Raw genomic sequence first — 14,198 nt, 5'->3', positions numbered from 1 at the left:
AGCTGACAATGGTGGTGTAAATTATGACTGTGTGCGGTAAGTTGTGTGCGAGCCACGAGCACTTTTGTGCCCGATTTTTTGCAAGACATTAAGAACCCTCTACAGGTCATACTACTGGATGGAATGTGCTGAAACTTCACATGGACATGCCCAGTACGTCACAGAAGGTTCTTGTCAGGTTTGGTGTCAGTGTGTCTCGGGGACATGCGCTTAGCGACCCGATAAAGCTGCTAAGCGCTTGTTGCCTACCAAGTCACTCTACAAATGGAATAACTTATAAGGGAACAGTAGGGTATAATCTAAGTAAGATAAATTTCGAAATTAAAGATTTGATGAATCCTCCTAAGCTCACCAACGTTGACTGCTAGGATTCCTCTCGATTTAACAGAACCGCCAGGTTTGGGTTTACAAAATTCCTAGGTGCACCAGTAGCAGAGAAAGGGTTGCTTGAGATAGGTTTTGAAGCCTTTGACTGCTAGGGGTGCTCTCTGTTGAACAAAATCTTCTGGGATTAACTTGCATATAAAGCCTTAATGCACCAACTGTAGCGAAAATAGTTAGTTACAAGTGCTTTGCGTCCCGAGGGTCGCAAAGCACTGGCCCAGCTGGAAGCCCTTTCTGAACAGTTACCACCACCACCAGCACCACATCTACCACAACCGCGATCATCATCACAGCTACCACCGTCACTACCACCACCACAGCTATCACCACTATGATCATCATCACAGCCACCACCACCACCACAGCTACTACTGCTACGATCATCATACACAGCTATCACTGCCACACCACCACCACCACAGCTACCAACACCATCATCATCACAGCTATCATCAGCACCACCACCACCACCACGGCTACCACCTCCACCATCACCATCATCACAGATACCACCACCATCATCATGATCATCACAGCTACTACAATCACCACTATCATCATCACAGCTATCACCTTCATTGCCCCAACCACAACTACCACCGCCACCATAACATTACCACCACTATCATCGTCAAAAGCACCACCACCACCATGGCAACTAACACAGCTGCCACCACCACTATCATCATCACAGCTACCAACACCACCACAGTTACCATAATCTTCTGCAGAATCAAATCATCTGTTCGTGGCACCAGTGAAGTAATAAACATTGCTAGAGATATACAACTCCTCTCTCTCTCTCTCTCTCTCTCTCTCTCTCTCTCTCTCTCTCTCTCCAAAGGCACATGAAACTCCATTGAAATGCCCCACCGCCTTTTCCACGTGCGCGCATTGTAACCCTAATGGGAACAATTATTAGGGTCGAAAACACCGATTCAGGAAATTTCAGTTGACATGAAATTGAAACTGGCCCATCTGTGACCCAGCTCCACTTATTCTGTCAAGTTTCATCGAAACTCTTTCTTTAGTTTTGGTTGTAACACACACACACACACACACACACACACACACACACACACACACACACACACACACACACACACACACACACACACACACACACACACACACAGGATTATGGTATATTTGATTCATTGTCTAAGTCTGTTCTATTTTTTGCTTTTTTCTTCGCCCTCTCTCTCCATACTGCTTCTCCACCCTGCTTCTTCACCTTGCCTCTCCACCCTGCCCCTCCACCCTGTTTCTTCACCTATATTCTCCATCCTGTGTCTCCACCCTGCATCTCCATCCTAACTCTCCACCTTGGCTATCCACCCTGCCTTCACCACCATTAAACCAACACCACCATCATCCCCATCACCAGCATTACTTCAATCACCATCAACGACGTCACCACCACCCCCAGCACCACCATTATCCCAACCACCATCAACACCACCACAATCACCACCACCACCACCACCACCATCATCACCATCACCACCACCACCACCACCATTGCCTTCCTCACTAGTCTCTTCCTCACAACTGTGGAATGCGTGTTCATGTTGCTAGCCTTAAGCAGTTTTCTTCCCTTCCTCCCTTCTACTCTTCTGACACTGGCCAGTATTAATTGCTTGGCTAGGGTAAGTGAGCCGCTGTGTGTTGGGGGAGAGGGGAGAAGCATTCCTTTCTACCTTCCCACTCCTCTCCCTTCCTCCCTACTTTTTCCACTCTCTCCCTCCTCCTCTCCATCCAACCTCATTCTCTCCCATCTTCCTCGCTCTCTCCCCCTCCCCATCCACACTCCTCTTTGCCCTATCTCATGTCTTCTTTCCCACTTTCCTTCCCCAGCTCGTTTCCTCTTCCTCTCCCTCTTCTCTCCTTCTTCTTCCCATCTTCCTTCCCTCTCCCTCTTCTCTCCTTCTTCTTCCCATCTTCCTTCCCTCTCCCTCTCTCTCCTTTCACCCTATCTCTCCCCATTTCTTCCCTTCCCCTGTCCCCTCATACATTCTCCCTTCTTGTCGTCCCCACTCTCTCCTCCTCCCACCTCTCCCCTCCCTCCTCATTCCACCTCTCCCCTCCTACCCTTTCTCTCTCTCTCTCTCTCTCTCTCTCTCTCTCTCTCTCTCTCTCTCTCTCTCTCCGTATTTTCTTTATTTTACTCTCCTTCCATCGCACTCTCTCCCATATTTCCCCATTTTCCTCCCTCTTTTCCTCTTCCTCCTCACACATTCTCCCCTCCATTCATATTTTCTTCTCTTTTTTTTACTTTTCCTTAGTCTGTTTTTTTTTCTCTAGTCTTTCGTTTTTTTTCGTCCGTCTATGCTTCGTCCCTTCCAAGCCTCTCCTTTGAAAGTGGGGAAGAAAGAGAGAGAGAGAGACGGGAGGGGGTAGGATGGGAATGGGAAAATGGGAAAAGGAAAGTAAACTAGGAAAAGAGGAAAAAGAGAAAAAGAAGAAGGAAAAAGAAGAGATGAATAGTTAAAAGGATGGGAGAAAAGAGAAAAAAGAGTGAAGGAAGGAAGGAAAGAGGAGAGGGGAAAGAGGGGAGGGAAGGGGAGAGGAAGGGGATACAGAGAGAAATAGGAGAGGATGAGATTACAGAAAGGAAGGAAGGAAAGAGGAAGAAAGAGGTACAGAGGGAAGGGAAAAGACGTAAGAAAATTTGAGGACGGGAGGAGGAAAGTAAAGGATAGAGAGAAAAGAGAGAAGGCGAAAAGGGAAGAGAGGAAGGAAGGGAAGAAGAGTAGAAAGGGAGAAGCAAGAAGGAAAGAAGATGAGGGGAGGGGGGAGAGAGAGGGGGGAGAAAGAAAGTAGGTGGCATGCCGAGACAAAGTGGCTGATATGAGACGGAGGGGGCGTGGAGGAGAGAGGGGGGAGGAAGAGGAGGGGACGGAAGGGGGGAGAGGAGGGAGGGGAAAGGACGCACTGGGGAGAGGAGGAATACAGGCGGGGAGGAGAAGAAGCAGAGGATAAACAGGATGAGTGGATGGAAACGGCAGGGGTAAAAGAATGATAACAGAGAAGGAAACTAGAGAGAAGGTTGAGTGGAAGAAGGTAGAGGGAGAGAGAAGTGTAGCAAATGAGCAGGATAATGAGGGGAAGAAGAAGGAGAGAAAAAGGAAGAAAGAGGCGTAGAGGCGAAGAAGGATGAATATGAAGGAAGGAAAAAGAGGGGACATAAGGAAATTGGTGAATGAAGAAAGGAAGTGAATAAGTAAATGAAAAGTGATGGGAGACAGAGAGAGTGAATGAAAGACCAAAGACAGGAAGGAAAAGAACGGATGAGCTTGAGTGTGACATAAAAACTAGAACCGAAGAGAACATATAGATAGATAGACAGATAAACAGATAGACTGATAGAGTGTGCAGACAGGAGGGGAGGGGAAGAGTGATAGGAAGCGAGGTAAGATGAAAGACGAATGGAAGAAGTGAAAAAAAAACAGGGCACCTTTCCTTCCTTTTAACTGTACGACGGTGACACTTTCCCCCACCTAAGTAAGTCTGAAAATTGCCTACATGAGTCGTGACAGTGAAAGAGTTAATGTGGGTAGTTTTTATTAATCCTCTAACTGCAAAAATATACTTCGGCTAAAAATAAATAAAAAATAAATAAATAAATAACTTGGTTGTACCCTGAATGATGTGAAGAAGTTCGTTCGCCGTAGTCAAAGGGATAAGCAAAATGACAGAGAGAAAGAGAGAGAGAGAGAGAGAGAGAGAGAGAGAGAGAGAGAGGCCAGCTGAGTCCACCTGGCCGCGAATGAGGGTTAATGGCGGCTTGTTTACCTTCTGCCCCCCCTGCCCTTCTCACACCTTTCATCCTGCACCCTCCCCTCCCCTCCCCTCTCCTCTCCCCTCACACCACCTCCCTTCCCCTCCCTCCCTAACTCCCTCCTCCCGTCTACCCCTGCCCTCCCCTCCCTCTCCCCTTCACTCCCCCCTCCCTGCTACGCTACAAGGCTATTTACGGGTGAGGAGATGCACCCCCTCCTCCACCCCCTGCTCCTTCCCTCCCCCCTCTCCCTCCCTCCCTTCCACCCCACATTCCTCTCTCTCGTTGTATCTTTCTTTCTTTCTCGTTATTTCCGTCTACCGATTTTTATATTATCTCTGCCTGTCTGTCTATCTATCTATCTGCCTGCTTGTCTGTCTATCTGTCTGTCTACCTGTTTGTCTATCTGTGTGTGTGTGTGTGTGTGTGTGTGTGTGTGTGTGTGTGTGTGTGTGTGTGTGTGTGTGTGTGTGTGTGTGTGTGTGTGTGTGTGTGTGTGTGTGTGTGTGTGTGTGTGTGTGTGTGTGTGTGTGTGTGTGTGCCTATCCACCTATTACTGAATGATATTAAAGTCAAACCTCATTCTGGGACCGTTCAGGTGTGTGTGATCTGTGTATCTGTGTAACTAACTCCATCACATTTTCTTTTTCAATATATCTCATTTTTTCCTGTGCTTTTGTGCCTAGTGTTCACCTACGATTTACAGTCCCGTCGTGGTCAATAATTCCTTAACACATTAGGAGTAATGATGTGAGACGTTGGGAGAAATAAGAAACACTCTAAGATGGTTCTGTGTGACAGCTGGAGAGGGAGAGGCTGATTAACAGGAGGTATGAGAGGTGCAAGAGCGAGGTGTTTTGGAGAAGAGGGTGACCTAGAAAGAGATGGTGAGATGAGTGTTAGATGACGTGTGGGAGGTGATGTATGGTAGGGAGAGGATTTGTCACTAAGCAGGATAGATAGATAGATAGACAGATGGATAGATAGATAGATAGACAGATGGATAGATAGATAGATAGACAGACAGATAGAAAAATTAGTGTGGCAAGATCTTATTCACTGCTGACAAGGTTCCGAAGCTATGAAAAGGTGCGTTTAATCACACCTGTACCTACTTACCTACCTACTTACCCTCCTGCTTACCTATCCATTTTCCTCCTTAGGCAATATTTCTTTCATTTTCTTCCCCTCCCTTTTCCCCTCCTTCCCTCTCCTTCTCCTTGCTCTCCCTTCCTCTCTCCCTCTTTCATCTCCCGTCTCACGCCCTCCCCTCACTTCCCCTCCTCTTCCCCTCACCCTTCATCTTTTACTTCCCCTTCTTTCTCTTCCCCCAGCTCCTCTCTATCTCTTCCCTTATTCTTTCTCCATTTCATCATATCCCGCTCATTCCCTCTTCTTTCTTCCCACTCTCCTCTCCCTCCCCCTCTTTCTCCTTCCCTCCCTTTCCTTACCCTTCCGTCCTCTCCCCTCCTTTCCCATCTCACTTTCACCTCTTACTCTTCTCAGTTATTGGAGTTTTATAACCTCTTAGCAAAGTTGGAGAGAGAGAGAGAGAGAGAGAGAGAGAGAGAGAGAGAGAGAGAGAGAGTGAGAGACAGACAGGCAGACAGACAGACAGACAGAGACAGACAGACAGACAGACAGACAGACAGACACACACACACACACACACACACACACACACACACACACACACACACACACACACACACACACACACATAGTGAGAGTGAGACAGAGACAGAGAGAGGGGTGAGGTACAGAGATGGCAGAAAGAGAATCAAACATATAAACAGAAAAGGAAACAGATCAGTGTCTCGATAATTAGATAGATGATTATAAGCGGATACAGGTAAAGAGGTAAAGAGGTATATACCGTAGTTACATAGTGTTATAATATGCCTACATCTGTCTGTATTTCTACCTTATCTGTCTGTATTTCTACCTTATCTGTCTGTATTTCTACCTTATCTGTCTGTATTTCTACCTCATCTGTCTGTATTTCTACCTTTTAATCTCAGCGTCAAATTATGGAGAGCAAAACAGGTGGATTTAAGTTGATGAAAAGCATATAGAAAGGTAGAAGAGTAAAGCAAGAGAGAGTAATAGACAATAGGTAGATAGAAGAGGAGTAATAGACTGTAGGTAGATAGAACAGGAGTAATAGACAGTAGATAGACAGTCGGGAAGAGAGAGACGGACAGTATGGTTCGTCGGTACGTCTAAGTGTTTCATAACAACCATGTGAAGAATGACAGCTGACGGCAGGAAGAAGAGTAAGAGAGGAGGAGGAGGAGGAGGAGGAGGAGGAGGAGGAGGAGGAGGACGACGACGACGACGACGACGACGACGAGGAAGTAGAAAAAAAAAGAGGCAAAGAAAGAGGAGGAAGAGGGGAAGGAGGAGGAAGGAGTAAATGACGAGGATGAAAAAAATAAATGAGGTGAGAAACGAGGAGGGGGAGGAGGAAAAATGAAGTAAAGAAGGAGAAGGAGGAGGAGGAGGAGGAGGAGGAAGGATAAGGAGGAGGAGGGAAGAGGCAAAGAAGGAAGAGCATTAGCAGAAGCAGGAAAGGGAGGGAAAAGAAGAAGGAGGGGCCAAGATAGGAAGAAGGAAAAGGAAGAGGAGAAAAAGGAGGAGATGCGAGGGTAGAGGGATGACCGAGGATAGAAGGAAGAAAGGAAGAGAGGGGAAGAGCAGGAGACGAAGAAATGGGAGAAGAGAGAGAGAGAGAGAGAGAGAGACAGACAGACAGACAGAGACAGAGACAGAGACAGAGACAGACAGACAGACAGACAGACAGACAAACAGAGGGGGAGAGAGAAGGTGAGGGGTAGAAAGAAAAGGAGAGGAAGAAAGACTTAAAAGAGGGTTGTTAATGGGAGAGGGATGTGAGGAAAGGGGAGAGAAAAGAGGAATACAGACAGACAGGAGGACGGAGCAGGAACAGGCAACAAGGGAGGAGGAAAGGAAGAGGCGGGGGAAAAACAGCAATGAGTACTGCTGAGGGAAGGACAGAAAGGAGGAAGAGAACAGAGAGGGGGAAGAAGCACTGAAAGAATGAAAGAGGAAAGATAAAATCAAAGGGAATGACAGGAGAAAGACGGAAGAACAAAAGATGTGTGAAAAAGACAACCTAACCTATATTAACCTAACCGAGCCTGACCTATGGGGATGGAGTGAAAACTGTTTAGCTACAATGAAAACGAAACAAAATATTCTATCTATCTATCTATAGCCCGACGTCCTAATCCCGCAAAGGGTGGCCGCAGACAAAACGCCTCCAAGTCGCTCTGTCACCCACCATCCGACTACCCTCCCCCCAACTCACCCCCCCCTCCCTCATATACCTCTCAACTCCATCCCTCCACCTCATCCTTGGTCTACCCCTCCCTCTCCTTCCCTCCACCTCACCTACATACACCCTCGTAGTCAGTCTTTCATTCTCTATTCTCTTCACATGTCCAAACCACCTCAGTGTATTTCTCCTAATCTTCTCAACCACATCCACGTCCACCCCCACAACGTTCCTTCAGTTCTTCATTCGTAAACCTGTCCCTCCACGTCACTCCACATGCTCCTCTCAAGTAACTCAACAAATATTACTAGAAGTATGGATGGGGTATATGTGCAGGAGTAGGTGAGAATGAGAGGGCAAAGGAAGGAGTATGTATAGTTGTGAGTAAAAGATGGAAGAGGAGCATAAGACAGTATGGATCAGTTGGATCAAGGATTGTGTGGGTAAAGTTGAAAGTTGGAATACAAATGTGGGCGATTGTGTGTGTGTATGCGCCAACGCAAGACCGTGCTAGAAGAGTGAGAGAAGAGTTCTGGACAAATGTAGAAGTGTGCATGGAAAAGTTTGGAAGGAATGATAGAGTGTTTTTGATTGGTGATATGAATGGTAAAGTTGGGAATGTGAAGGTGGATGGAATAGTTGGTGAGTGGGGTGTGCCTGCTGAGATAGATGAGAATGGGAGTGCGTTAGTGGACATTTGTGCTGGGAGGGGGTTGGTGATAGCCAATACCCTCTTCAGGCATAAAATGATCCACAGGTATACATGGCGAGTGATGAGAAGGGTGGGTGGTGAATTGAGTGAAAGGAAGGCAATGATTGATTATGTGTGTGTGGATGAAAGGATGCGATGTATATTGGATGCAAGAGTTTATAGAGGTTGGGGGAGTGGACTTTCTGACCACTACTTGGTGGTGGCCAGAGCTAAAGTTCAAGTAAGATGGAGGAATAGAAGAAGGGAAAGACGAGAGGAAGGAGTAGTTGCAAGGAGAGTGGAAAGGTTACAAGAGGATGAGAAAAAGGCAGAGTATAAGAGAGAAGTGGAGGAACGATTGGGCAAATATGAGTTGGAGCAGATGGGGAACGTGGAAGGTGTGTGTAGAATATTTACAGAAGAAATATGTGCAGCATGTGATGTGGTGTGTGGAAGGAAGAGAAGACGGAGGGTGGTGCAAGGAACAGCGTGGTGGACTGAAAAGGCGAAACGGGCTGTGGCACAAAAGAAGAAAGCATACAATGAATGGATGAGAAATAGGGGCGTGGAAGAAGTTGAGAGGCGGAAGAGAGTTATATGTAGAAAGAAAGAGAGGTGAAAAGATTAGTAAGAGAGAGTAAGAAGAGAGTGGATGAGGAATTTGGAAGGAATTTGAGTGTAAAGTGGAGGGACTGTAAGAAAATGTTCTGGAAAGAGGTGAAAAGAGTAAGACAGGGTGGAAGTGAAGTTAGCAGGGGAGTGAAAGATAAAAATGGTAGATTACTAGTGGAGAAGGGAGAAAAAGTGAGCAGATGGAGAGAACACTTTAAGGAATTGTTGAACGTGGAGGATGGAAGTAATGCGAGTATAAGTGGCTGGGGAATGGCTGGAAGAAGGAGGGAGGTGAGAAGACAGGAAGAAATCAGTAGGATAGAAGTTGTGGAAGCAATGAAGAAAGTTAAATCAGGGAAAGCCCCAGGAATTGATGGGGTGTGTGGTGAAATGCTGAAGCATGGGGGAGAGATAGTAGTAGAATGGATGTGGAAGATGTGCAGATTGGCCTGGGAGGAAGGTAGAGTCCCTGAGGATTGGAAGTCAGGTATAATTATTCCCTTGTACAAAGGAAAAAGGGAAAAAGAAGTATGTGGTAATCATAGGGGCATTTGTCTCTTAGTATAATAGGAAAAGTATATGGTAGGATACTTATTGACAGAGTTAGAGAAAGAACAGAGAAATTAGTTGGAGAAGAACAGGGAGACTTTAGGAAGGGAAGAGGCTGTGTAGATCAGATATTCATTCTCAGATCTTTAGTGGAAAAGTTTCTAGAGAAAGGAAAGAAGTTGTATGCGGCTTTCATGGATTTGGAGAAAGCATATGACAGGGTGGATAGACTAGGATTGTGGAAAGTGTTAAGAATATATGGAATAGATGGGAAGTTGTTGAATGCTGTGAAGAGTATGTACGATGGTGCGAAGGCTGCAGTGCGTGTGGATGGTGAACTAAGTGAATTTTTCTCTTTGAAAGTTGGGTTGAAACAGGGATGTGTCATGTCTCCATGGTTGTTCAATCTGTACATGGATGGGGTAATAAAGAGGTACAAGGTAGGGTAGTGGATGTTGGAGTGGCCCTGGTGAGAGAGGATAGTGTTTGGAAACTCCCTGTACTGTTGTTTGCAGATGATACCGTGTTGTTGAGTGAAGACGAAGGGGAGCTGCAAGGCTTGGTGGATGAGTTTGAAAGAGTGTGTAAGAAACGGAATCTAAAGGTGAATGTAGGGAAGAATAAAGTGATGGTCTTTGAGAGAGGTGAAGTCAGTGAATGTACAGCGAGGTTGGATGGTGAGGAATTGGAAAATGTGAGTACGTTTAAGTACTTGGGTAGTGTGATGAGTAAGGATGGAGGTTTGGAGGGTGAAGTGCTTGAAAGGGTACAGCAGGGAAGAAAGGTTGCTGGTTCTTTGAAAGCAGTGATAAGAAACAGGGAAGTGAGCATGGAAGTGAAAAAGTTACTACATGACAGTATTGTGATACCAACTCTAACGTACGGAAGTGAAGCTTGGACGTTGTTGGAAGGACACAAGTCAAGAGTGAGAGCCGTGGAAATGAGTTATTTAAGAGGAGCCTGTGGAGTCACATGGAGAGACAGGCTGACGAATGAGGATATAAAGGAGCGTTGTGGTGCTGATGTGGATGTGATAGGAAGCGTTATGAGGAACACACTGAGGTGGTTTGGCCATGTGGAGAGGATGGAGGGTCAAAGACTGACGAAGAGAGTGTATGTGAGTGAGGTGGAGGGGGAAAGAGGGTGGGGGAGGCCGTGGTTGAGGTGGAGAGATGGGGTGGAGAGGTATATGAGAGAGGGGGGTGTGAGTTGGGAGCAGGGGAGTGAAATGGCGGGGGACAGGGCGACTTGGAGGCGATTTGTTTGTGGCCACCCCAAACGGGATTGAGGCGTCTGGCAATAGATAAATAGATAGATTTCATGATGTGAAAACAGAAACTTAATAACAAGAACAAGAGGAAAAAATAAAGAGATCATACATATACTAGAGGTGTAAGAACATTTGATACAGGAAAAGAGGAGAACTGGCTAAGGAAAAATGAAGCAAGCACAAGTGAGGAGAGGAAGAGGAAGGAGCCACATGAAAAAAAAAAAAAAATCCCCAGAGGTTACTTAACTCCGCTCGTGCCTGGGGAAGTGGGGACGGTGGGGAAAGAAGAGGGCTGAGGAGGAAGGGAGTAAGGAGGGCAGGATTAGGTATTAGTATAAGTACTGCAGGACTAGAAACTGGGGGACTAGGAGCTGGTGGAAAGCCATAGGGGTTCAAGAAGAAGTTAGGGATTTGGAGGAGTAGAAGGCTGAAGGAGTACGGGTTGAAGGAAAAGTAGGTGTGGAAATAAGATGATGGTGTGGAAATAAAATGAAGGATTAAGGGAGATAACCGAAGGAAGGACAGAAAAGGCTAAAAGGAAGTAATGTTGGCGGTGAGGAAGAAGAAACAGAAAAAGAAAGATCGGAAAGAAATTAAACTGGAGGCCTGAACTGGATGTCTGGAACTGGAGGAAGAACAGGAGTGGTGACTTGGAGTACAGGTTAAGGAAAAACAGAGTAGAAGATGATGGACTACAGAGGTGAAGAATGCTGGATGGAATTATTAGAACAGTATTAATGGAGTCTTGTACCACGGGGAATTGTGGAGTATGGAGTGACAAAGGAAAATACAGTAGATGATTGAAAGGTGGGGCTAAGGAGCAGGAGACTGAGAGAAGAAATATGGGAGAGTGGAATACATTTATCTACCGCCAGATGCCTAAACTTCAATTTTATCCAAGGCGGCCACGACAAATCATTCTCCCCACCGTATGGTGCTCATTTATCTGTCCCCTCATCCAAAGAGCCCCCTGAGCACCGGTATTTCCTTTCCTCTCTACCTCAGTCCACACTCACATTAGCTACACCTTCATCTACTCACCTGCACCAAGGTATCACTCATAACCCTCTACCGTTCTAGTCCTTCACATCCCCATCCTCATCTCGGTGCCATTTATCCATCCTTGACCATTCACTGCTTCATCACATTTACAACTACAGTTATCCTTCACATTTACTTCATACCTACAGTACTCCACAGCCTTCATATCCACACTCTCGCAAACACATTTCCTTTTATTCCCATATGTATACATTTTCAGTTCCCCATCCACTGCCCACACCACCTTCACATCCACATCTCACTCTTCAGTGCCACCTGTGCCGTCTGACCATTAACACACACACACACACACACACACACACACACTCACCTCCTGAGAGCCACCTGTGCGGCCATGACCCTCTGCCTCTCCACCACCAGCAGGCAGTTTGCGCAGCGGCAGTCCCTCCACCGACACAGTTTCTTATGACCCTTCAGGCAGGACACCACCCCGTGATTCCGACATCGCGCACACTTAGGCGTTCGCAGCAGCCGTCGGGAGGCGTTGGAGGCCTTCTTGGAGGCGCTGAAGGGGCAATTCGTGGCGCTGGAGGAGGAACTGGAGGCGTGGGAGGAGGAGGGAGAGTCTGAGGAGTAGTTGGAGGACGAGGGAGATTTGCTGAAGTTGTCGACATCGGTGCAGCTTGCTTCGGCGTTCATCCTGTAAATGGAAAAAAGAACAGGATGAATATAGACTTATGCACTGATTCTTGGAGACTAATAATGAGTCTTTTTAGTGTCTCGTCTTATTTCTAACGCCTCATTTTTATTTTTCATATTTTTTCTCGTTCTTTTCGGGCCCTTTCATTGTTATAGAGATATATATATATATATATATATCTGCCTTCTTTTCCATTTTCTTTTGGTCTTTTCTCTTCTCTGCACCTCCCTTTTCACTTCTTTCCCTTTCTCTGTTTCCATCTCTCACGATCCCCTTTCATTTTTCATGGCAGTTCCTTTTCTTTTCACTCCCTACTTAATTTTCTCTCCCTTCTCCCCTTCCCTCTTTTTGCCTTCTCTCCCCACCTCTTGCTCTTCCTTCTCCCTTCCTTTCTCTCCCCGCTCCTCTCCCCTCTTCTTACTCTCTCTTTGCAGGACCACACAGGATGAGAGAGTTTCCCCTCATTCTCCTTGTCAACCCCTCCCCCCCCTCTCTCTCTCTCTCTCTCTCTCTCTCGCCATTTCCTACCCACTGCTTTCATTTCCCCTACTCTTTCATCCCCTCATCTTCCCCCTTCCCCTCGCCACCATCCTCTTTCTCATCCCAGTCAGTTTTTTCTTAAAGGACCTTTTTCCGCACCCGTCTCTCTTACCACTCCACCCTTTCCTGTCTTTTTTTTTTCTTATTCTCTTTTTCTCTCCCCTTTTCATTCCCTCCCTCTTTTTTCATCCTTTCTTTATTCTTATCATTTTCTCCACCCTGTTCCTTTACTCCTCCATGTTCCTCCTTCCTCTTTATTATCATCATTATCATTTATCAGTGTCATCTCCATCACCACCATTCACAATCTTCACCTCAACGTCATCTCCACATCATTATACCCACAACGGCAAATATATATACGCAACCATCACCAGTTAATGTCCATACTTCTATTAATCCAACTCTGTTACTACCATCATCACAACTACAACCACCATTATCAAACCAGGACTACCATTCTTTAACGCAACTACTAGTATTACCACCACACCTTCCATTATCAAACCACGACTACCATAGGACAGCTACCACTAACACCATGAAACTACCACCATAAATATAACCATCACTATCGCCATCACAACTACTACCATAAATATAACTACCAGCAACACAGTTACCAGATATTTATAATTAACAACACTACTCCTGTCATCATCATCATCATCATCAGCCTAATTACACTAGCTTTATTACCATCATCACCCTTCCCTGTAATTCGTCACCACAACCACCACCACTACCACCGCAACCACTACTTGCACACGTTTAGCTGTTGTCACCACTCCAACCATCACTTCCACACCTTTCACTCCACCACCATCACCACCATCATCACAAGTCCAACTATTCATCATCATCATCATCATCATCACAAATCCAGCTCATTTTCATCATAATCACCAATCCAGTTCATCATCATCATCACAAGTCCGACTCATCATCATCATCATCACAAGTCCAACTAGTCATCATCACCATCATGACAAATTCAACTCATCATCATCATCATCATCATCATCACAAATCCAACTCATCATCATCATCACAAATCCAGCTCCCACTTTCGTCTCATCAACATAATACCCACACCCTCTCACGCATCAGCTTACAGACAGACACACTCCTGAGACCAAATTCACAAACTTTCTTAAGCTCAAACCCAGACGATTTTATTCATTTGAGAGTCACCTGGCAGAAAAGAGCTCAGTCAAGGCTCTATCTAACCCCTTCAGTTAAAAAATCCTTCCCAAGTTGAATGAAATCGCTTAAGCAAGGCGAGAATGAGAGAAAAAAAAAGTCCTTGGATTTACTTCATATATTGTTGTTTTCCGCGCCATTGTCATCACTGAAAATTCCCTTGCACCT

At 45.9% G+C, this 14,198-nt stretch overlaps 1 protein-coding gene across 1 annotated transcript in view; it reads right to left on the bottom strand.

Annotated features, from left to right (window-relative positions):
- LOC145390412 (uncharacterized) overlaps nt 1–12,286 on the bottom strand; it is a 49,640-nt gene extending 37,354 nt beyond the window's left edge. Inside the window, exon 1 of the mRNA XM_080265345.1 lies at nt 11,958–12,286. Within this exon, the coding sequence (XP_080121471.1) occupies nt 11,958–12,286 (329 nt within the window). The remainder of the gene's footprint in view (nt 1–11,957) is intronic.
- Between the last annotated feature and the right edge of the window lie 1,912 nt (nt 12,287–14,198).

Source organism: Coenobita brevimanus, chromosome 14 (genome assembly GCF_032717465.1).
Source record: "Coenobita brevimanus isolate Jiangsu-jjx chromosome 14, ASM3271746v2, whole genome shotgun sequence".
NCBI classification, from domain to species: Eukaryota; Metazoa; Arthropoda; class Malacostraca; order Decapoda; family Coenobitidae; genus Coenobita; species Coenobita brevimanus.
Note: the sequence above shows the minus strand (reverse complement) of the source record. Positions and strands in the feature narration are given on the sequence as shown.